Here is a 23,467-nt window from a genome sequence, read left to right as displayed (position 1 = left end):
AACCCCAGCCCCCCTCCCGCGCCCCCGGCCCCGGGGTCCCCAGCCCCCTCACCCACCCGTGCCCTGGGGTCCCCAGCCCCCCTCCTGCGCCCCCCTGGCCCCGTGCCCAGGGGTCCCCAGCCCCCTCACCCACCCGTGCCCCCGGCCCCGTGCCCAGGGGTCCCCAGCCCCCCCCTGCACCCCCCTGGCCCCGTGCCCAGGGGTCCCCAGCCCCCTCACCCCCCCGTGCCCTGGGGTCCCCAGCCCCCCCCTGCGCCCCCCTGACCCCGTGCCCAGGGGTCCCCAGCCCCCTCACCCACCCGTGCCCAGGGGTCCCCAGCCCCAGCCCCCCTCCCGCACCCCTGGCCCTGTGCCCAGGGGTCCCCAGCCCCCTCACCCCCCCGTGCCCTGGGGTCCCCAGCCCCCCCCCTGCACCCCACTGGCCCCGTGCCCAGGGGTCCCCAGCCACCTCACCCCCCCGTGCCCTGGGGTCCCCAGCCCCCCCCTCGTTCCCCCCTGGCCCCGTGTCCAGGGGTCCCCAGCCCCCTCACCCACCCGTGCCCAGGGGTCCCCAGCCCCCTCACCCACCCGTGCCCAGGGGTCCCCAGCCCCAGCCCCCCTCCCGCACCCCTGGCCCCGTGCCCAGGGGTCCCCAGCCCCCTCACCCCCCCCCCCGTGCCCAGGGATCCCCAGCCCCCCTCCTGCGCCCCCCTGGCCCCGTGTCCAGGGGTCCCCAGCCCCAGCCCCCCTCCCACGCCCCCGGCCCCGTGCCCAGGGGCCCCCAGCCCCCCTCCTGCGCCCCCCTGGCCCTGTGTCCAGGGGTCCCCAGTCCCAGCCCCCCTCCTGCGCCCCCTGGCCCTGTGCCCAGTGGCCACCAGCCCCCTCACCCCCCCATGCCCAGGGGTCCCCAGCCCCAGCCCCCCTTCCATGCCCCCGGCCCCGTGTCCAGAGGTCCCCAGCCCCCTCACACACTCCCTGTGCCCAGGGGTCCCCAGCCCCAGCCCCCCTCCTGCGCCCCCCCGGCCCCATGTCCAGGGGTCCCCAGCCCCTCCTGCACGCCCAGGGGTCCCCTAGATGGGCTTTAAAGCCACGAGATCGTTACCATTAATTAATGGGGGGCTGGGGGGAGTATTTTGGGTCCATCCCGATTTGGGGCCCTTTCAGGGAAGCCCCCCCCCCGTTATGGGTGATCAGGGTCAAAGTTCACCAGTAAATTCACACACCGAAAGGCAGGGCTGCCCCGCCCCCTCCCCGGGCCCGCCCCCGGCCCGGGCCCCGCCCCCCGGCCCGGAACCCCGCGGCGGCCCCGCGTTCCCGGCCGGAGCCGTTTCGCGGCCGGACCCGGCCAAGATGGCGGCGCCCAGCGGGCGGCGCGTGCGGGGCGGGCGCTGAGCGGCGCGGAGCCCGGGCCATGGCCGGCCTGACCCTGCTGGTGCGCGGCCTGCCCGCCTCGGCCCGCGGCCCCGGCCTGGAGCAGCTCTTCGGCCAGCTCGGCCCGCTCAAGCGCTGCTTCGTCGTGACCCACAAAGGTGGGGCGGGGGGGGGGCAGGAGCGGTGGGGCAGGAGCGGTGGGGCGGGGGGGGGCAGGAGCCATGGGGCAGGAGCGGTGGGGCGGGGGGGGGCAGGAGCCATGGGGCAGGCGCGGGGGGGGAGCCTGGAGGGGGGGGAGCAGGATCCATGGGGGGGCTGGAGGGGGGGTGGGGAGCAGGATCTATGGGGGGATTGGAGGGGGGGTGGGGAGCAGGAACCATGGGGGGGCTGGAGGGGGGATGGGGAGCTGGATTTATGGGGGGGGCTGGAGGGGGGGGGAGTAGGAGCCATGGAGTGGGGCCTGGAGGAGCGGGGGGGGAGCAGGAGCCATGGGGGGGGGTCCTGGAGGAGCAGGGGGGAGCAGGAGCCATGGGGGGGGTCCTGGAGGAGCGGGGGGGAGCAGGAGCCATGGGGGGGGTCCTGGAGGAGCGGGGGGGAGCAGGAGCCATGGGGGGGTCCTGGAGGAGCGGGGGGGGGAGCAGGAGCCATGGGGGGGTCCTGGAGGAGCGGGGGGGGGGAGCAGGAGCCATGGGGGGGTCCTGGAGGAGCGGGGGGGGGAGCAGGAGCCATGGGGGGGTCCTGGAGGAGCGGGGGGGGGAGCAGGAGCCATGGGGGGGTCCTGGAGGAGCGGGGGGGGGAGCAGGAGCCATGGGGGGGTCCTGGAGGAGCGGGGGGGGGAGCAGGAGCCATGGGGGGGTCCTGGAGGAGCGGGGGGGGGAGCAGGAGCCATGGGGGGGTCCTGGAGGAGCGGGGGGGGGAGCAGGAGCCATGGGGGGGTCCTGGAGGAGCGGGGGGGGGAGCAGGAGCCATGGGGGGGTCCTGGAGGAGCGGGGGGGGAGCAGGAGCCATGGGGGGGTCCTGGAGGAGCGGGGGGGGGGAGCAGGAGCCATGGGGGGGTCCTGGAGGAGCGGGGGGGGGGAGCAGGAGCCATGGGGGGGTCCTGGAGGAGCGGGGGGGGGGAGCAGGAGCCATGGGGGGGTCCTGGAGGAGCGGGGGGGGGGAGCAGGAGCCATGGGGGGGTCCTGGAGGAGCGGGGGGGGAGCAGGAGCCGTGGGGGGGGTCCTGGAGGAGCGGGGGGGGGAGCAGGAGCCGTGGGGGGGGTCCTGGAGGAGCGGGGGGGGGGAGCAGGAGCCGTGGGGGGGGTCCTGGAGGAGCGGGGGGGGAGCAGGAGCCGTGGGGGGGGTCCTGGAGGAGCGGGGGGGGAGCAGGAGCCGTGGGGGGGGGTCCTGGAGGAGCGGGGGGGGAGCAGGAGCCGTGGGGGGGGTCCTGGAGGAGCGGGGGGGGAGCAGGAGCCGTGGGGGGGGGTCCTGGAGGAGCGAGGGGGGAGCAGGAGCCGTGGGGGGGGTCCTGGAGTTGCGGGGGTGCAGGGGGCTGCACCTGGAAGACCTCGGGGGAGAAGGCAAGTCTCTGGATCTCCTCACCTGGAGTCTCCGGGAGTTTCGGGTAGGGAGGGGAGCGGAGCGGATCCTTGGCCCTGGGAAGACCCTGTCCCAGCCCCCACACCCCATGCCTTCCCTCTTGTTCCTCTGTGGCCGCTAGGCAGCATGCCCTGGCCAGCCCTAAGGGTCGGGCCTGGGGGGTTCAGGAAGAAGCTTGGACACGTCCTAGCAGCAAAGGGCTTTCAGCAGCTTTCCTGCTAAGGGGTCTCCCCTCTGCGAAGCCTGGTGCCCTAGAACACCCAGAGCCCCCCGCCCGCCCCCAGGGGCCCTTGGCAGAGCCTGGTCGGGTGCCGGTCACGCTGCTCTTCTCTTGCAGGCAGTGAGACCTGCCGTGGGTTTGGCTACGTCACATTCTCCCTGCTGGAGGATGCCCAGCGAGCCCTCAGAGAGGTCACCACCTTCGAAGGCCATGAGATCAAGGTGGATGTTGCGAAGAAGAAGCTGAGAGAGAAGAAGAAGCAGCGGCCAGGTGAGTTGGGAACAGCCTGGCTCTGTCGTTGTGATGGCAGCGCGGACCCTGGCGTTGCAAAGCAAACTGCTGTCTGGGAGCTTGGCACCTGTTGGCGTGGGTGCTGGCTCCACGGTGCTGGAGACAGACTCTTCTCTCTGCCCACGGTGTGGGGGCGTTGCTGGCGGTGTCTGTGCGAGCCCCCCACACTATGTGTCTCAGCTCTGCCCTGGCGGGGGACGGAGCTCAGCCCCCACACTGGGCCAGTTAGTCCCCCTTGTGCTGGTGGCCTTTGTGACGTGGGCACCTGTCTGCCGAGAGCTCCTCCCCAGCTCCCACGGCGTGCAGGCCAGCCAAGGGCGGCCTGAGTGTCCTACTGCAGCTGGGGAAGAAACCCCTCATCCCATGGTTGCTGTGTCATTCGTTGTGATCTCTGACCGGTTCGTGGCTGGGTTGTCCAGGGCCCCTAGGCTGTGGGGAAGAGTGGGGTGGATGTTGGTCAGGGCACAGGGTTCTCCCCCTGCTATGTCCAGAGACTGCCCTGGGTTCTGTAACTCGTGTCTGCAGATACACGTGGTTGAAGGGAGCTGTGTGAGAACGCAGCCCCGTAGCAGGCAGGCCCTGCACTACCGTGCTCACTTGCGGTGCTCTCTGTTCATTAGACGCCTCGGAGATCCCTCCAGAAGAGCAGAAGCCGAAAAAGCCGAAAGGGGCCCCCAAGAAAGCCAGGCTGATCATCCGCAACCTGAGCTTTAAGGTAGGAGCAGTGAGCAGGGTCACTGGCTCTACAGCATGCCAGGGGACTCTGCGAGGCGAGATTGCAGCCCAGGGCTTGGGCTGGGGCTCGGACATGCGGCATCTCTAACGCTGTCTGTCTTTGGCACATAGCTACAGCAGAGCAGTGAAATGAGGCAGGAGGTAGCACGTGCTGGGAGTTGCTTCTGGAGGTTCTGGGGTTTAGAACCTGGCACAGTCGCTGCCTTTCTACTGGCGTGGGGTGGAACTGGCTTCAGAGCCCAGCCGAGCCGAGCCGTTCATGGATAATCCTTGTCACGGAGTCCTCGGGCGATGCCCTGGAACTGCTCCCTACGAAGCCAGGCAGGACTCTGGGGAAGTCTCCTCTCTGGGAGCAGCCTGTCTGCAGGCTTCCAGCGTGGCTGGATCTTGGGGTGTCTCCATGGGGAGCCTCACCTCTATGTGGCCCATCAGCCACCTGTGTGACCAGGGCATGGCCCCCGGGCAGCGTGTCACGGCGCAGCACAGCTCTGGGAGCCAGGGCTGCTTTATGGCCCTGTAGGCACGTCCCATTGGCAGCTCCTGGGGGGCTGCACCCTTGACTCCAGACCGTGTTGTTTGCAGAGCTGCTGGGGGCTCGCTTGCTGTGCTTCCCCCCCCTCCCGGTGCTCCTTCTTACTCTTTCCTCCAAGATGGTTTCCGCTCATCACGTCTCCCCTTAAACTCTTTGATGGAGGCCGGGCTTGGTTCCCACGGTGATGGCCGGTCCTGACTCCGCCCGTGGGCCGGGTGTCACGGAGTCCCTGGGCATGGCTCTGGAACTGCTCCCCATGAAGCCAGGCAGGACTCGGGTGAAGTTTCCTCTCTGTGAGCAGCCTGTCTGCAGGACACACAGCTCACACAGCTTCCACCTTCCTGGGTCTGACCTCGGAGCATTCAGCATCCTCTGCCCCTCTGTGCGCTTCCCACAGCGAGTCCGCCCAGGCAGGGTCCTGGGGAAGCCAGAGGGTATCACAAAATGCGGAAGAGATGGCCAGCCCTCTGTGGAGATAGAGGCGGTTAGGGACTATTTAGAAAAGCTGGACGTGCACAAGTCCATGGGGCCGGACGAGTTGCATCCGAGAGTGCTGAAGGAATTGGCGGCTGTGATTGCAGAGCCATTGGCCATTATCTTTGAAAACTCGTGGCGAACCGGGGAAGTCCCGGATGACTGGAAAAAGGCTAATGTAGTGCCAATCTTTAAAAAAGGGAAGAAGGAAGATCCTGGGAACTACAGGCCAGTCAGCCTCACCTCAGTCCCTGGAAAAATCATGGAGCAGGTCCTCAAAGAATCAATCCTGAAGCACTTGCATGAGAGGAAAGTGATCAGGACAGCCAGCATGGATTCACCAAGGGAAGGTCATGCCTGACTAATCTAATCGCCTTTTATGATGAGATTACTGGTTCTGTGGATGAAGGGAAAGCAGTGGATGTATTGTTTCTTGACTTTAGCAAAGCTTTTGACATGGTCTCCCATAGTATTCTTGTCACCAAGTTAAGGAAGTATGGGCTGGATGAATGCACTATAAGGTGGGTAGAAAGCTGGCTAGATTGTCGGGCTCAACGGGTAGTGATCAATGGCTCCATGTCTAGTTGGCAGCCGGTATCAAGTGGAGTGCCCCAAGGGTCGGTCCTGGGGCCGGTTTTATTCAATATCTTCATAAATGATCTGGAGGATGGTGTGGATTGCACTCTCAGCAAATTTGCGGATGATACTAAACTGGGAGGAGTGGTAGATACGCTGGAGGGGAGGGATAGGATACAGAAGGACCTAGACCAATTGGAAGATTGGGCCAAAAGGAATCTGATGAGGTTCAATAAGGATAAGTGCAGGGTCCTGCACTTAGGACGGAAGAACCCAATGCACAGCTACAGACTAGGGACCGAATGGCTAGGCAGCAGTTCTGCAGAAAAGGACCTAGGGGTGACAGTGGACGAGAAGCTGGATATGAGTCAGCAGTGTGCCCTTGTTGCCAAGAAGGCCAATGGCATTTTGGGATGTATAAGTAGGGGCATAGCGAGCAGATCGAGGGACATGATCGTTCCCCTCTATTTGACATTGGTGAGGCCTCATCTGGAGTACTGTGTCCAGTTTTGGGCCCCACACTTCAAGAAGGATGTGGATAAATTGGAGAGAGTCCAGCGAAGGGCAACAAAAATGATTCGGGGACTGGAACACATGAGTTATGAGGAGAGGCTGAGGGAGCTGGGATTGTTTAGCCTGCAGAAGAGAAGAATGAGGGGGGATTTGATAGCTGCTTTCAACTACCTGAAAGGGGGTTCCAAAGAGGATGGCTCTAGACTGTTCTCAATGGTAGCAGATGACAGAACGAGGAGTAATGGTCTCAAGTTGCAGTGGGGGAGGTTTAGGTTGGATATTAGGAAAAACTTTTTCACTAAGAGGGTGGTGAAACACTGGAATGCGTTACCTAGGGAGGTGGTAGAATCTCCTTCCTTAGAGGTTTTTAAGGTCAGGCTTGACAAAGCCCTGGCTGGGATTATTTAACTGGGAATTGGTCCTGCTTTGAGCAGGGGGTTGGACTAGATGACCTTCTGGGGTCCCTTCCAACCCTGATATTCTATGATTCTGCCCCCCAGTTCCGCAGTCAGACGTGACTCTCAGCTAGCCAGGAGGTTTATTAGATGACAGGAACACGGTCTAACACAGAGCTTGTAGGTACAGAGAATAGGACCCCTCAGCCTGGTCCATTTTGGGGGGCAGTGAGCCAGACAACCACGTCTGCACTTCACTCCACATCTCCAGCCAGCCCCAAATTGACTCACCCTCCACCCCCTCCTCCTCTGGGCTTTGTCCCTGGCCAGGAGGGCACCTCATTTCTTTGTACTCCAACCCTTTAGCTCTCACCTTGCAGGGGGGAAGGGCCCAGGCCATCAGTTGCCAGGAGACAGAGTGTCGGCCATTTATGTACACTGGCCCTTTGCTCTGCGACAATTACACCCCCTTATCCCACCCCCTAGAGACTTAAGAAATGCCTAGGGGAAACTGAGGCACCCCTACAGTATTCAGAGGAAACATTAAGAACAGTCTCACTTTGTCACACCCCCAGTGGGCACTAAGGGCACTGTCCCTTCCTAGCGGGCTGCCCACAGTGCTGCTTGGCCCTCATAGCGCATCACCCCATGGAGTGAGGCTCAAAGTTGGCAGAGCAGAGCACTACACTGGCCTCTGTTGATGGTGAGCTCAGAAGTTTTATTTACCTGGCAGGAGGAGGCTTTTAACCCTCCTCGCTCAGCCCTGCTGCCCGTGTTTGGGGTGAAGCCTCCAGCTGCGTTGCTCCTGCCCCCTCATCGGTCTGACCCCTCTTTGTTCTCCCCAGTGCTCAGATGATGACCTGAAGGCTGTGTTCTCTCCCTTTGGAGCTGTGCTGGAGGTTAACATTCCCAGGAAAGCAGGTAGGGCTTAGCCGGCTGCCAGAGACAAGGGAGCCTATGTGCTCCACGTGGGGAAAGTCAGAGCCATCGGCCAAGCTGCCTTTGCTGGGGGCCACTGGGGGCTCAGGTCGCTCGTTTGGGTGCCAAACGTCAGAGCCGGCATGTGATCATCCCTGCCATTGGTATCTTAGACGCCAGGCCTGTTGGTAAAGCCCTTTCCAAGTGAGACCCCCATGTTACAGATGGGGAGCGCCTCGCTCTAGGGCACTGCAAGGTAGCAGGAAGAGAGCCCAGCTCTCGGGTTCCTAGTGCAGCAGCCTGGCTGCTTGACCGCGCTGCCTTCTTGTTAGCTCCTGTGTCATCCGCGGCTTGGTGAGGGCTGTTCCCCGGGGCTTGTGTCTGTGTCCCAAGCAGCAGTTTCCACCACAGGATCCTTGCACATGCTAAACAAGAAGCAGGAATAGGGGGGGAGGGGGGCTGGGGCATGCCAGGTTGGGGGCTGCTAGGCAGGACTGTCTGTGCCCTCCCAGCACCCCTGGGGTTTAGTCCTGGAGTAGACCGAGCTTCTGGGGCACCCCCTGAGCGTGTCCTGGAGGGGATAGCTGAGCCCTGGGTTCCCCGCCCTCCTGGGCCTGGTGCACTCTGAGCCTTAGAATCATAGAATATCAGGGTTGGAAGGGACCTCAGGAGGTCATCTAGTCCAACTCCCTGCTCAAAGCAGGACCAATCCCCTTGATCTCTTGCAGATGGGAAGATGCGGGGCTTTGCCTTCGTTCAGTTCAAGAACATCCTGCAAGCGGGGAAGGCCCTGAAAGGGATGAACATGAAGGAGATCAAAGGTGAGCACCCCCTTGTCCCCGGCCTGCCCCGCTGTGCAAGACCTGGGCACCGGGCACCTCCAGAGATCACCTGCGGCATTGGGGTTCCGGGAAAGGCGCCCGCGGTTTGTCCCATTGCAGTCTTGCGCTGGCCTCCCGGGGTTCATCAGAGCCCAGCTGTCATCAGCCCTGAAGGAAAGCTGAGGCAGTGGCTCTGTGGAACTGCCAAACCGCTCCCCTGCCCTGGAGCTGCAGCTCGGTTCAGTGGGCACGTCCTGTGCTTGGCTCCGGCGGGCGAGTACCGAAGGCTCCTGGCACCATCCTCTGGGCTCAGCTCTAGCTGCCCCCCAGCGTAACCCTCTCGCTGGGTTAGCCCGTCTCAGCGTCGCTCACCCAGCGAGCTGGGGCCTGGCTCTCCTGGCAGCTCTCCTTGTCTCCCGCAGGGCGCACGGTGGCCGTGGACTGGGCGGTGGCCAAGGATAAGTACCGAGCTACGCAGGCAGGACCTCCCTCTGGTGAGTGACCTGCGGCTGTCTGGCTGGGTGGGAGCGCTGGGATGGGCCGCTCTCAGGGCGGCTGCTTTTCACAGGCACGTGGAACTCCCTGCTGCATGACATGGCTCTGGGGTGCTGGCTGGTTGGTTACTGTCATGGACTCTCAGGCCCCGGGCTCTCTCATCTCCATACAGTCCCTGGGAGGAACCCCCTTCAGTGTGACAGCCTTCCGTGAAGGTTGCACTCTCTCCAGGGTTAGGCCCTTTGGGACCGTACCTCTGAGTCTTCACCACGCCTGTCTCACCGTGGGCCCCCTCAGGGAGTCCACTCGCTCTGGACCCCCGGGGCCTCCACACTCAGAGGGAGCAGTGCACCTGATCACCTCTGAAACACCCCTGAGGCTCCTGAGCCCAAAGCTGGGGCACTGAGCTGTCCTGCCTGGCTGACCCCACTGCCTTGGGCTCCCCTACCCCATCTCTTCACCAGTACCACACCACGTGTGAGCCGAATGACGCTGGCCTGGCATTCTGGACAGAACCCAGGGCTTGCAGGCTGTTCTGGTCTGTGGCTCAGGAAGAGGGTGCCCAGTGGTTAGAGCGCTGGCCTGGGGCTCAGGCGAGCTGGGGTCTATTCCAGGCTCTGCCACAACTGCCGGGTGACCCTTCCTCAGTTTCCCATCGGTACCACAGGGCAGTTACCCTTCCCTGCTGCCTGTGTGCGTGGGAGGGTGTGTTGTGTCCCTGAGTGCGTGTGCAGCTGTGTGACACGGGGAAGGAAGCGTCTCGTTCCTGGCTGGATTTCTCTCCCCTGCCACGCGTGGCTCTTCCTCTGCATTTGTTAGCCGCAGCAGCTCTGTGACCATCCTGAGGGAAGTGAGTGTAACGAAACCCGGAGTGGGGGGGCTGCCCCTCCCGCGTGGCACTGGCTCATCTCCCTTGGCCATTCTCACCTCAGGGGGCAGGGAGGAGAAGCCCAGCCAAGCCCAACAGCAGGACTCGGGCTCCGAGAATGCCAGTGAGGAGGAGGACGAAGAGGAAGGTGAAGTGCTGGGATCGGAGGAGCCGTCCAGCTCGTGGGTGCCGGGACGGTGAGCGAGTGACAGACCTGTTCCTGGGCTGCAGAGGGTGCGGCTGGCTGGATCTTGGGGTGTCTCCATGGGGAGCCTCACCTCTATGTGGCCCATCAGCCACCTGTGTGACCAGGGCATGGCCCCCGGCAGCGTGTCACGGCACAGCACAGCTCTGGGAGCCAGGGCTGCTTTATGGCCCTGTAGGCACGTCTCGTTGGCAGCTCCTGGGAGGCTGCACCCTTGACTCCAGACCATGTTGTTTGCAGAGCTGCTGGGGGCTCGCTTGCTGTGGTTGCCCCTCTTCCCCCCCCCCCCCCCCGTGCGCCTTCTAACTCTTTCCTCCGAGATGGTTTCCGCTCATCACGTCTCCCCTTAAACTCTTTGATGAAGGCACTTGGACTCTGTGGGGCCGGGCGTGGTTCCCACGGCGATGGCCGGGCTTTCCCTGTGGTGTTGTCATCTCCCCTCCATTTTTGTCCCTCGCCCCTGTTCTTTGCTCGGGGGTTTGCCACGTCGTAGGATCCTGGATGCTGCGCTAGCAGCAGCTGGGCCTCTGGGACCCCAGGCCCCCCAGGTATGGGGCTGTTCATCAGCTGTGCTCCCCAGCCAGCATGTCCTGCTCTCCCAGCTCTGCTCCTTCCCGGCTGGGCTGGCGGCTCTCCCAGCTGCTCAGCCCCTGGCTCTCACTATTGCAGGCTCAGGAAGGGCACAGCAGCTGCCCCTGCAGACAGCAGCGAGGAGGAGGAGGCTGGTGAGGCTGCAGAGGAGGGGAGCGAGGCGGAGAGGGAAGAGCCCGAGGGCTCAGACAAGAGCACCATGGGCTCAGAGGAGGACGATAAAGGTTTGTTCTGTTACTACGTTGGGGCGCTTTGCTCGGAACCAGCCCGGCTGCCAGTGAGGACAAAGGAGCTGGGGTCCCCTGGGGGCTGCCCCCCCGCTGGGAGTGGGCTGCACACCAGCTCGGGCCCTGTGTGCATGCCCCATGGCTTGACCCCATGCACCAGGAATCGCCCCAGTTGTGCAAGGAGCCCGGACCTTTTGTGCAGTGAGTCATAGCAGTGACGGGAACACGCACGTGGAGGCAGTGGGATGTGGGGTCCCAGCCAGCTTGGACTTGGGGGGGGGGAGGGGGTGTCACTGTTAGGGGGCTTATTCCTTCACCCACTTACTTCCCTGGTCCTTCTTGCATGAACAGAGAGCAACAATACCCGAAGTCCAAAGGTGCAAACAATTCGATGTTTATTGGGGTGAACTTCCAGCAAGCATGATTCCAGTTTCCTTCCTTAGTATCCTCCTTCCCAGCTCTGACACCACAGAGCCTTACACCTGTGTCCCTGTTCCCATTCCTGCCCTTAGCCAAACATGATTCCAATTTCCTTACCCCCATTGCCTGTTCCCATCTCCCCCTTTAGCAAAACATGATTCCAATTTCCTTACCCACATTCTCTGTTCCCATTTTCCCCACACACACCCACCCACCCACTCACTCACTTCCTGATTGACTGCAGGCTATATAGTAAAACTTGAGTTCTGTTTTGCTATACCTTAACCAATCATTTTCCTGAAATTTAACTAACCAATCGTAACATATTGTAACATGATTATGTAACCAATTATATTCTACCACCTTAATTAGTTTACACCCAGCAAAATTAATTATACAGCAGACAGGAACAATCACAGAACCAGACAGAGATTATACAGACAAACACTAGCAAAGTGGGAACTATAATGACAAGACAATACAGAAGTGAGGATTTCACATCCCAGCTATGGATAAGTGAGTTCTTGCCAGACAGGATGCTATCAAACTAAGTTTCCTTTTACATTTTCTAGGCACTTCCCTTTCTCTGGAGGCGATAGGCACTATCAGGACAGGACTGTATTCCTAACTGCCCAATAGCACCTGATTTCAGTGTGACTAGTTTGGAATGTGAGGATTTGACTGTTCTCTTCCTAGCTTATGGCTGCCTCTGCTGCTTAGCCAAAGGCCTTAGCCTAAGCACAGGGCCTCAATCTGTCACAGTAAGAGAAGGCCTTTACACCGGCAGACAGTGATTTTGATTCTTTCTTTTGTACCTCTATCACTAGCCAAGTGATAAGAATACACCTAAATTCTTAGAGTATAGGCCTTTACAGACAGGCCTGAATATCTATATCCTAACACTCACGTGGGTCACGGAGCAGCTGCTGCATGGGAGCCACCATCCCTTGAGCAGCCTGGCCAGCGTTGAACTGGGCACCTGGAGGGCGACCCTGGGCAGGCAGGGCTCTGGACTGGCCTCCATGAGGTGTCCTGGGGGTACACGGGGCTGGGAGGTGCCTCGCTTCCCCCTGACCTTAGTGTGCAGGAGCCTCGTCTGTGCCTGCCGCAGGTCAGCTCCGAGTGTCACGGAGTCCCTGGGCAATGCTCTGGAACTCCATGAAGCCAGTCAGGACTCTGGGGAAGTCTCCTCTCTGTGAGCAGCCTGTCTGCAGGACACAAAGCTCACACAGCTTTCACCTTCCTGGGTCTGACCTCGGAGCATTCAGCGTCCTCTGCCCCTCCATGCACTTCCCCCAGCGAGTCCACTCAGGCGGGGGTACTGGGGAAGCCAGAGGGTCCTGCCCCCCAACTCCGCAGTCAGACATGACTCTCAGCCAGCCAGTAAAACAGAAAGTTTATTAGACAACAGGAACATGGTCTAAAACAGAGCTTGTAGGGGCAGAGAACAGGACCCCTCAGCTGGGTCCATTTTGGGGGGCAGTGAGCCAGACAACCACGTCTGCACTTCACTCTGTCTCCAGCCAGCCCCAAACTGAAACCCCCTCCAGCCCCTCCTCCTCTGGGCTTTGTCCCTTTCCCAGGCCAGGAGGTCACCGGATTCCTTTGTTCTCCAACTCTTTAGCTCTCACCTTGCAGGGGGGAAGGGCCAGGCCATCAGTTGCCAGGAAACAGGGTGTCGGCCATTCTCTGTGTCCAGATCCCTGCACACACCTGCCCTCCAGGGCTCTGCAAGGATCATACACCCTTACCCCACCACCTAGATACTTAAGAACTGCCTAGGGGAAACTGAGGCACCCCCACAATATTCAGAGAAAACATTAAGAACAGTCCCGCTTGGTCACACCCCGCTAGGCTCGCTGTCCCTCTGCAGCTTAGCCAAAGGCAGCCCCAATTCCCTGCAGTGCCCAGCCCCTGGTCTGGCCACTCGCAGCATTCCCAGATCTGCTGCTCCCCAGGAACCAGGACAGCCCAGCGTTCGGCGACCCTCATGGCGCTTCGCTAGGATGATAGCGGAAACAGCCCAGAGGAGAGGGGCAAGCAGCAGCAGGCGGGAATATTGGGAACCAGCGGTCACGTGTCAGATCAAATTATCCCAGGGGTTCTAGAGCCGGGACACTTGTGTGTCGCACAGAGCAGAACTCCCCCCGAAGCCCGTCCAGTGCCTTTCTCGACACAGGCCTCGTGTGCCGCCCTTTGGGGACTTACTGTGCCTGTATCTGGCCATGGGGTCCCTGTAAAACTCTGTGGGTCCCCTGTGCCCTCTGCTGGTGGCATCCAGGGGTCCCTGGGTCACAGACTGGGGCTCTGGGTTCTGTTCCTGGTTCTGCTGCTGGCTCCCTGGGTGACCCAGGGGATAGTGCTTTGCCCTTGCCGTGGTTAATATCTCCTTCCCCTATAACACCTCTGTCGTCCCCCACCCCCGACAGGCTGTGCCCAGGGGCCCCGTCTAGCCCAGGGGGGGTGAAAGGGCTGGGTCAGCCATGCCCAGTGCTTCCTGTCCCAGACTGCAGCGCTGGCTGAGATGCTGCGTTAGTGAGTGGGAAGGTTTCGCCGGGACCCTCCTGCGCTGTCACACCCCAGCAACTAGCAGGGGGGGTGGAGAGCCCAGCCCGTCCCCTGCCCAGTCTGGGGCCTGGGTGCTGAGCTCCTCAGGGGCGATCGTGTGCCCCGGGCGGTGACTGCGTGGCTGGTGGGGTTGCAGTAGGGGTGGGAAGAAGCAGCTGCCCCGGGTGTCCCCTGCCCTGTGCCCAGGACTCTGCCTGGCTTTGTTCTAGATGCCGACGTGGCCAGAAAGAGGAAGAAGGGCCCGAAGCGGCCGTCCGACGTCGCCGAGGGGAGGACTGTCTTTGTCAGGTGGGTTAGTGACCGTCAGTGACCCTGCTACCCTGCCTGGGCCCCATCCCTGACACGAGTGCTCTGACTGCCGGAGCCCTGGGCAGGGGGTGCACAGGCCTCTGAGAGGCAGGGAAAGCTGTCTGCTGCTGGGAAGTGTGAGGATACCAGAGTGGAGAGATGGGGAGGGCACTGGCTAGCTTTGGTGGTGTGCTCTTTCCCAGAGAATAGTGGGGTGCTTGGCCCGGAGCTCGTGGCGGGATGACCTTGCCACAGTTCCCCCTGCTCTTGAGCTGGTACCATGAGTCCTACCCGCCTCCCCAGAGCACTCTGCTTTACCTTGGGCTGGCTGATGGGAGTTGCCCTGCAGACTTCCTGCTCCATAGTGTGTAGACGGCTCCCGCACTCCGCTCCCTGCCTGTGGAGAGGAAGCAGCCGGGATTGTGGCCTTGACGCCGTCTCTCATTTCCCCCATGGTAGCTGTTCTCTCCAGCCCCGATTGCGTTTCTTTGGCCCTGTGGCAGGAGTGTGGAGTGAGCCGTGCTCTGCCCATCAGACTTGGGCTCTGCAGCCGTCCTCCCTGCGCTAGGGCTGGGCACGTTAACCCTGCCACCCTGCCTGGGCTCCCTCCCTGCCGCGGGACCCTCCCTGCCATGGGACACTCCTCTCGGCCCACTGCGCCCCTCTCTGAGCCGAGGGACCCCTCCAACACATCCCATGTGCTGCGGGACCCTCCCCTCCCCCTGCTGTGCCACAGGACCCTCCCCTCCCCCCCCCCGCACCCTGCTGTTGGAAACAGTCAGTGGCTCCTCTCTCCTTCTTAGGGGGTGTCTGTGGGGTGGGGGGTGCTTACACCCCCTGCCTGGAGAGCCCCTGGCAGAGGGCAGGGCTGGGCCTGGGCGTGCAGTGCAGTTGGCTGCCACCATCTCCTCTGAGGCTACTGGGGGCCACGTGGGCGGCCGGGTCAGTGGTGGGCGTTGGGTCCTGCTGGGGGAGCTGCAGGCAGAGGCAAGGCCTCACGGCGTGGTGCACCTGGCAGGAACCTGGCCTTCGACACGGAGGAGGAGGAGCTGGGCGAGATGCTGGAGCGGTTTGGGGACCTCAAGTATGTCCGCATCGTCCTGCACCCGGACACGGAGCATTCCAGAGGTAACACCTGCCTCGGGCCAGGGGAGACCCCACCAGGGCCTCGGATCCCACCGCAATACTGAGTAGCCTGGAGTCAGCCCCAGGGAACAGCCACCCCACCCCCATGGTCGCTCCCGGGGCCCCAGCCAGGCGCGTAGCTGGGGTTAGCTGCTGCAGTGCCCCTGCCCGGGCTGCTGCTCGGCGTCATCCAGGCCTCAGGCCTCTACTGCAGCCACACCCCTGCTGGCCTCCCGTGTGCCCCAGGCGGGCAGGGAGCCAGCGGGAGGGACTGGGGAAGTGTGTACTGGGAGGCAGGGGCTGTGCAATGCAGGGAGTGGAGCAGGGGAGTGTGCATTGCCAGGGGGCGCGTGCTGGAAAGCGGGGGAGTGCGCAATGTTACCCGCACAAGATTCTGTTACTCACGCTCAAGGGTACCCACCCGTACCCAGTTACTAAGGCTCCAGGCGAAAATCACCTAACTTTGCTCCTCCGTGGGCTCCAGGCTCCACTCCGTGGGCTCCGGGCAAACACCCTTTCCCTGTGCACTCTGGGCATAAGTGGTGCCTTTTTAATGTATAGGCACCTTTTAAAATTTTTGCTCACCCGACAGCGCTCCGGCCCCCCGGCGGCGGGGGCCTTTGTGCACGCTCCGGCCCCCCAGCGGTGGGTACAAGCGGGTCTGCTGCCCCTGTTCTCTCCACCTAGCTACGCCACTGTCCCTGTGGACTCCAGGGCTGAATCTTTTGTGGGTTTAGAGGGTTTTTCACCAGTGAAAGAGCCTTACACAGGACTATCCTACGTAACCGCTATTTATTAACAATCACCAAAACCAGTCGGCGCACGCTACACATACAGTCCTCACCGCTCCCAATAAGACAGATGAACTTTTCTTGATGGCCAGTCAGGATCAGGTCCAGCTGGGGGACTCCAGTTCCTGCACCGTGTGGTTGGCATGGTGTTGAGGTCTGGCAGCTCTGATCTTGGGACCATGTCCTGGAGTTGGTTCCAAAGAACTTCTTCTTGGACCCCAGTTTATATAGTGAAATTTGAGTCCTGCTTCACTGTCCCTTGACCAATCATTGTACTGAAATGTTACTAACCAATCCTGACGTAGTGTAACAAAAATTCTTTAACCAATCCGATCCCACCACCTTAATTAATTTACACCTAGCAAAATTAATTACTCAGCAGACAGAAACAATCAAAGAACCAGACAGAGACCATACAGATAAATGATAGGGAAATGGGGACCATAATGACAAAACAATAAAGAAATGAGGGTTTCACAACCACAACTATTGATAAGTGAGTTCTTGACAGGCAGACGCTATCCAGCTAAGTTTTCTTTTACCATCTTAAGATCTGTTTCTTTATCTGGGGATAGTGGGGGCCGTTAGGACGGGGTCTCCTTCTTACCAGCCGGATATTACATTGTTTTAATGTGTTTTAGATGGAATGTGCAGATGTGACTTCCTGCTTCTCAGCTAATGGCTGCTGTTCGGCTGCTCTTTTAATCTGGCTGCAGAGGGCAGCCTTAGGCTTTAGGCTTCACAATATGGCTACAGATAAAGGCCTGATCCTTACAGCAGTGCCGGCGGGTCTCTCCATGGAGGCGCTGGTGGGACAGGCTGTGCCTGGCACCGGTGCCTGGCGGCACCGGTTCCTGGCTGCCCTGGTCCGCGCACAGCCGGGATCTCACCCTCTCGTCTCTTTCCAGGCTGCGCCTTCGCCCAGTTCACCACCCAGGAAGCCACCCAGAAGTGTCTTGAGGCTGCTCAGGATGACAGTGAGGTGAGTGGGGCTCAGGGGAGTCATGAGACCATTGGCACTCCAGTGGGCCAACATCTGACATGGCTGGGATTGGGGAGAGCCCTGCCCCCACCCACCCCCCGTATCATCCGTAGGGGTGCACGTGGCTCTGAACGCCCCTTGGTGCATCCTCCATGGGGGGGAGGAGGAAGACAGACTTCTCTCCTCCTCCCTGGCAGCCTTGGGGCCTGGCTGCCCCATGCTACCGTGTGCCCAGCATCTCATTCACTGTCTGGCTCCCTCGCAGGGCGGGGGACTGCGGCTGGGCGGGCGCCAGCTGCACCTGGACCTGGCCGTGAGCCGCGATGAGGCCCAGAAGCTGCGAGCCCAGAAGGTGAAGAAGCCGACGGGCACCCGCAACCTGTACCTGGCTCGGGAAGGCTGTGAGTTACCCTGGCTCTGGGGTGATGGGCATTGCTGCCCGCTGGAGATGCCAGATAGGCCCCTTCTCCCCGCAGCTCCTCCTCTGCTGCCCGCCTCCCTGGGAAACCCTCTTTACTGCCTCCTAGTGCCAGGGCCCCGGGACCCCTCCGCATTCCTACTCCGCTGCTGCATCTCCCCCTCCCCAGCCTAGCACCCTGCATCCCAATTGTGAGCACTCCCAGCACCCCACGGGGGACGCCTGCCCCTGTACTCCATCCCCCCAGCGCCCTGGCTGGCCGGGGCCAGTTCGTGCAGTGCTGCAGCGAACTGGCTGTCCCACGGTCTGAAGCGACTCAAGTCCGGGAGAGCCGAGCTCAGGGCAGACTGTCCGAACCCAGGCCCGGTGCCCCAACTCTCAGCGTGTTCTGTGATTAGATTTCACTCCGCAGGAACAAGCCCTAGAACAGTCCAACCACGGGGTCCTAGACAGTCCCCCGGGGCCCTCCTGACGGTCTGCCCCTCCAGGGAGCTGGGCTAGGTGATAGCTGGTCCCTTCCGCCAATCATCACAGCAATATTCATCTTCCTCCCAGGCCCAAAGAGCCAGTCTCTTCCCCCAGGCCAAAGACGGCCCCTGTAACACACTGACTGGAGGATTAGTAGCTAGGGAAAGCGAGTGACGAGGTTGAAAACAGGGAACACACACGCCCCAGTGAGTTCCCCTCTCCGATTAAAAAGGTGCTAAGCAGCTCCCTGTGTCCTCTAGGGCTGACCCACGCCAAGCAGAGTGGGCATCTCATAGGGGTCGGAATCTTTGCTCCTCAGAAGCCAGAGAGCAGACAAGATCCAGTTTCTCCTTGTTGCCACCCAGCTCCTCGTTGGCAGGAGTCTGCATCCCTACCTCCGCTGCCTCTCTCTCCATGGCGCCCCCAGTGGGCCCCGTCAGCATGCGTAACTCCTCGCTGTGGGGCAGAGGTGGCGCTGGGCGCTGAGCGTGGGGCCCCGGTCAGTCCCTGGGGCGGCCCTAATGCCTCTCCCTCTCCTCGCAGTGATCCGCGCCGGCACCCAGGCCGCCGAGGGCATGAGCACGACTGACATGGCCAAGAGAGCACGGGTGAGTGGGCGGGGGCATCCTTGCCCGTGGGCTCGGGAACCTACGCTGGGCAGGCTGCCTGCTCCCAGGGGAGATAGAGCAGGCACAGACTTTGCTTGGGAAGAGCCACCTGGCAGCAGGATGGCACAGGGTGCCCCCAGGAGGAGAGCCACCTGAAATGCTGGCTGGCAGCAAGAGGGCACAGGGCCCCCACAAGATTCATGGGGCTGGCACGCTGGGCTGGCATCAGGAGGGCTTGGGGCCCCCATAGCGTGCATGGGGCTAGGGCGCTGGGCTGGCGTCAGTAGGGCACAGGGTGCCCACAGGAGGAGAGCTGCCTGGCGTGCTGGCTGGTGGCAGGAGGGCATGGGGGCCCCCACGTTGTGCATGGGGCTGGGGCACTGGGCCAGCGGGGTCTCGCAGGCAGAACGCTGCAGTCTTGTGGGGGCGGCAGACCTGGCTGGGCCACGGCACGTGGCGGCTCTGTGGCATGGCTCACGCCATCGCCGCCTGTCCCTGGGGCCGTCCCGGATGGCACTCGGCCATGGGTGGGAGGGAGCCCAGGTCTCCCTTCCCCGGCCCATTGTGCCAGGGCCCTCTGTCCCCTGGCTGCAGCGCCTGGCAGGGGAGGGCCAGGCTCTGTGGCTGCACAGGGGGGCGCTGTGCTGGGCCCGGGCCGTAACCCCCTCCCGGCGCCTGCCCCCCCCAGTTTGAGGAGCTGAAACGCCAGAAGCTGAAGGACCAGAACATCTTCGTGTCGCGCACGCGGCTCTGCGTCCACAACCTGCCCAAGGCCCTGGACAACCAGCAGCTCCGGCAGCTTCTGCTGCATGCCGCCGGCGGGGGACCGGGCCTGCGCATCAAGGAGGTGAGTCCCCGCTGGGGGGGATGAGGATGGGGAGGTGGGTGGAGGCAGCCGGCTGGGCTGGCTCCTAAGCTGGGGAATTATGGCGGGGCGGGGATCTGGGAGGCTATCCGGGGTGGATGGGAGATCTGGCTGGGGGTGTACGGGGGGGGGCTGAGCCAGCTCCATGTAGTGGGGTGGGGCAGGGCAGGGGTCTGTCCACCCTGCCCTTATCGGCCCCTGCCAGGCGGGTCACTGGTGACACCAGGTGTTCGCTGGGGGAACTGCAGTTAGCTGCTAACTCAGCCCTCGTCCGTCCGCACTGGAGCGGGGCCCTGGTGGGGTTTACGCCGAGGGACTGATTGGTTTGGGGGCTGTGTGTGCCGGTCTGAGCCGCGTGGCACGTGCCTCGTGGTGCCCACGCACAGACCCCTGTGTGATACTGGCGGGCGCCCCGGAGCAGAGGGGTGACCAGGCCAGGTGCACCCCGCTGCAACGGTGCTGGGGGAGCCGAAGGCCTGGGTGCAGAGCTGTCGCCGTGGCGCGTTGAGAGCGGGTCGGTGGCCGTGGAGGCGGCAACAAGGGAAATGAGCACGTGGCAGTTGGAGTCCGAACACGGGAAGTGACACCATTGCACGTCCCTTCCCATGTGGACGAGGTTCGGCGGAGCCCCCGGGGGCTCTCATGCTGCAGGGCTGCGGCTGGGCTGAGCGTTCCACGCAGTGACATACTCCGAACTCCAGCCTCCTGTTCGCCGAGGGGCTCCTGGGAGGCCTGCCGGAGTGGGGCTGTTCTGGGGTCCCAGTGCGAGGGGCTCCCCTGATCCGTTCAGCCCCCCAGGGTGACCAGGTCAGATCGGAGCTCCAAAGGGGAGCTGGCGGGCCCATACAGGGGGGCGTTAGCGGGGGGCCTGTGGGATGGGCTGTGTGCTGCGGGGGCTCCCAGCCGGTCCCGGATGCATCTCTCATGTCTCTGCAGTGCCGGGTGATGCGGAATCTGACGGCCCCGGCAGGGAAGGGCCTGGGCCAGTCTCTGGGCTACGCCTTCGTGGAGTTCGAGAAGCACGAACACGCGCTGGCCGCCCTGCGTCATGCCAACAACAACCCGCACCTCTTCGGGCCGCACAAGGTAGGTGCCGCGTGGGCTGGCTGCTTGGGCTGGATTCTCTGCACCCAGAGAGCAGTGCGGGCTGGGGGCCTCGCTGCCCAGAGAGCTGAGCAGGACTGGGGTGGAATGCGGCACGTGTGGGGTGGTGAGGTGCCCACACTGGGTGCCGGTTGGGGGATCCCGGCTGGAGGGGGACGCGCTCGCGGTGGGGTGGGGGTGGAACATGCTGGCTGTGGGGCGGTGAGGCGCCCGTGCTGGGTGTCTGGCAGGGGGCACTTCCTGCTCGGTACCTGTCCCTGTGCGATGACCGGGCTGACGCTAGCTCTGGGCCTGGGGCTCTCATCTGCCCGCTCTGCCCCATAGCGACCCATCGTGGAGTTCTCGCTGGAGGACCGCAGGAAGCTGAAGCTCAAGGAGCAGCGGGCCCAGCGCAGCCTGGTAGGTGTCATGTCTCCTCCCCCTCCCCCCCCCAGCTGGGATCCTGCACGTACCCTCCCCGGTTGGACTGGGGGCACTTTCCCTGCCCTACGGGGGCCCAGGCAGGGTCTATGCTGCCTTGGAAATGCAGCTGGCTGGAGGGCGCAGGGTGGGGGCTGGCATTACGGGGCCAGGTTGGGGGGAGGGCAGTGTGAGTGGAGGGGCAGGGCTGGTGTCACGGGGTCGGGGGAGGGCAGTGGTGGGGGGAGTGTGCTGAGGGGTGCGGGGTCAAGGCGGGCATCACAGGGTCAGGGTGTGGGGAGCAGCCCCCCCGGGGCACTGGCTCATCCGTCCTGGCATGACCGGTACCTGCTGCATTGTTGGCAGCTCGCACCCAGCCTGGCACTGGCAGCCAGCCGTTCACAGGGGTGGGGGGCCTTGGGGCTCCTGGCAGCTCGTCCTGGCAGTGCTGGGGCCAGGATCCCCTGACTGACCCGTGAGCGCCGGCAGGGGACACTGACCTTCTGTTTTGTGCAGCAAAAGTTGAGGCAGAAGCAAGCGGCAGAGGGGCAAGGACCTCCCCAAGGGACTGGGTCTACAGAGATGCTCCAGAAGCTGCCCCTGGGCCCCAAGAGGCAGAAGAAACCCAGGAAGCGGGGCCCCAAGGGGCCGGGAGACGTCCCAGGTCCCCAGGGGCAGAAGGCCCCGAGGGGCCCCAGGACGCAGGGTCCTAAGGGGCAGAAAGATGCCGCAGGTGCCCAGGGGCAGCAGAACCCCAGGAAGCGGGGCCCTGAGGGGCAGGGAGACGTCCCAGGTGCCCAGGGGCAGCAGAACCCCAGGAAGCGGGGCCCTGAGGGGCAGGGAGACGTCCCAGGTCCCCAGGGGCAGCAGAACCCCAGGAAGCGGGGCGCCGAGGGGCAGGGGCCTGGCACCCCCTGGGCTGGGTTCCAGACCAAGGCGGAGGTGGAGAAGGTGGAGCTGCCGGATGGGAAGAAGCGTAGGAAGGTTCTGACACTGCCGACTCACCGGGGGCCCAAGATCAGGTAGGGGCGGGGGTGGGTGGGGGGAAAGGTGCACGGGTCGGGGTGTGCGTGGGAGTTGGTGTCTGTCTCTCCCTGGTCTGGGAACAGCAGGCGCTGGGGGGGCCCAGCGCTCGCAGTGCGGCTCTGGTCCCTGCCCCGGCGTTCACACTCTCTGCTCTGACCCCAGGAAGCGTGACAGGGGCAAGCCAGCTGTGCCGAAGAAGCCGAAGGCCCAGGCCAGCCAGCGGCGGCAGGAGAAGCAGAGCGTGGCGCCCAGACAGGTGAGCGGGGTTCGGGCCGGGCAGACCCGGGGTGCACAGTCCTGTTCGTTTTGGGGGGGGCTGCGGCAGCAGGAGTGGGGGGGAAGTGTCTGGCTGGGCCGGGTGCCATGTGGGACTCATGGGGGCGGCGCCCAGAGCCCCCTCCCCACCGGCACCAGCACGTCCCGTCGCAGCGAGTGCTGAGAGACGCTGGTTGGCCCAGGTTGTGCCTTGGCCTGGCTGCGTCTCCCACTGCACATCACCCCCCAGCACACGCCCCCCTGCCCACCTCCCCCTCCTGCCGCCCCTTGTCCCAGCGCCCACGGTCCTCTGCCCGCCGGGCCGTTCCTTGGGCAGTGCGCGCCCCGTCCATCACCGAGGGACCCAACCTCCTTCCTCAAAACCTCGGGAGCCCCCTCCCCTTGCCCCGCCTGCTCTGCTCCAGCCCTCTGCCCCCCACATCCCCAACGCTCCTGGGGACCACTTCAGGATTCCTTCCTCCCCACCCCGCTAACCCTTCTGGGCCTGTCCCTGGGACTCCCCCCTCCCTCCCATGCACCCCTCCCCAAGGGTGGGGGCGCAGAAACTCTCCATGCAAGGGGCACCCATTGCCCCATGGGCACCTCCTCAGCTGGGCGCAGGAACTGACCCTCCCGCAGCTGGCGGGGGACGTGGCCCCGAGGTGACATCTGTGGCCCCTGGCGCTGCTCATCTGCCCCCGGTACGGGAGGCTGGCGCTCCCCTGCAGGCAGCGGGACTGAGCCAGGCCTCGCCCTCTCTGTCCCTCGCAGGCACCGGGGAAGAGGCAGAGGTCGGCGGGGAGCCAGGCGGAGGCCCGCTTCGACCAGCTGGTGGAGCAGTACAAGCGGAAGATCTTGGGCAGCACCCAGAGCGCCCCCGGGGCAAAGAGGAGCAAGTGGTTCGAGAGCTGAGCACCCAGGAGCCGCCGGGGGGGACTTGCCAGCACAGGGACTGTCACGTGACAGAGCAGTGCCAGCCGGTGCTCCACAAGGAGATCCACATGTGCCGGGCGGTGCCCGCACCCTGCACCCTCCCCCACCCAGCTCTGCCATCTGCAGCTGGGGAGGGCCCATCCTCTTCTGTTGGTTTCTCAGATTTTTATTAATTTAAATCTTTTTTTTTAACCTGGGAAGAACCAAGTCTCATCTTTGCTCATCCGGGGCACCGTGGTGTGGGGAGGGGAGCTGGCCCAGCCTCCCCGGTGGCAGGGACTCTAGCTAACCGGCTGTTTTTCTCCCCCGTGTGCGCCGGCAGTTGCCCTGGTTCTCCAGCTGGCCTTGGCCCTAGGGAGGGGTCTGTCGCAGGGACCAGTGACTGCACGGGGGGCTCGCACCTGGCCGCGGGATCCAGCAAATGCCCCT

The 23,467-nt window shown here is 63.3% G+C and overlaps 1 protein-coding gene across 3 annotated transcripts; it reads left to right on the top strand.

Moving 5' to 3' along the window:
• The first annotated feature begins 1,295 nt into the window (after positions 1-1,295).
• On the top strand, positions 1,296-23,230 carry RBM28 (RNA binding motif protein 28). Of its 3 annotated transcripts, none has more exons than XM_073329022.2 (19): positions 1,296-1,508; positions 3,265-3,417; positions 4,059-4,153; positions 7,509-7,584; positions 8,310-8,402; positions 8,825-8,896; positions 9,830-9,962; positions 10,640-10,785; positions 13,986-14,064; positions 15,083-15,192; positions 16,889-16,962; positions 17,228-17,363; positions 18,392-18,456; positions 19,145-19,303; positions 20,258-20,407; positions 20,750-20,824; positions 21,341-21,557; positions 22,013-22,106; positions 22,877-23,230. In XM_073329022.2, exons 1-19 carry the CDS (start codon positions 1,391-1,393, stop codon positions 23,214-23,216), a joined length of 2,385 nt encoding a protein of 794 aa, XP_073185123.2. In that variant the 5' UTR covers positions 1,296-1,390; the 3' UTR covers positions 23,217-23,230. The 3 variants fall into 3 exon arrangements, with proteins under 3 accessions (XP_073185123.2, XP_073185122.2, XP_073185124.2); XM_073329021.2 differs by having other exon boundaries at positions 21,341-21,846; positions 22,877-23,104; XM_073329023.2 differs by lacking the exons at positions 1,296-1,508; positions 3,265-3,417; positions 4,059-4,153 and adding an exon at positions 5,390-5,529 and having other exon boundaries at positions 21,341-21,846; positions 22,877-23,104.
• The last annotated feature ends 237 nt before the right edge of the window (positions 23,231-23,467 follow it).

The sequence above is a fragment of the Lepidochelys kempii genome, chromosome 1, assembly GCF_965140285.1.
Source record: "Lepidochelys kempii isolate rLepKem1 chromosome 1, rLepKem1.hap1, whole genome shotgun sequence".
NCBI lineage: Eukaryota > Metazoa > Chordata > Testudines > Cheloniidae > Lepidochelys > Lepidochelys kempii.
Note: the sequence above shows the minus strand (reverse complement) of the source record. Positions and strands in the feature narration are given on the sequence as shown.

What these genes read in the sequence shown, in the direction of transcription:
- RBM28 (XM_073329021.2), top strand. Translation starts at nt 1,391, where the DNA reads ATGGCCGGCCTGACCCTGCTGGTGCGCGGCCTGCCCGCCTCGGCCCGC. An exon ending in CGGGCCTGCGCATCAAGGAG is followed by an intron (nt 19,304 to 20,257) that starts GTGAGTCCCCGC and finishes ATGTCTCTGCAG; the next exon opens with TGCCGGGTGATGCGGAATCT. An exon ending in ACCTCTTCGGGCCGCACAAG is followed by an intron (nt 20,408 to 20,749) that starts GTAGGTGCCGCG and finishes TCTGCCCCATAG; the next exon opens with CGACCCATCGTGGAGTTCTC.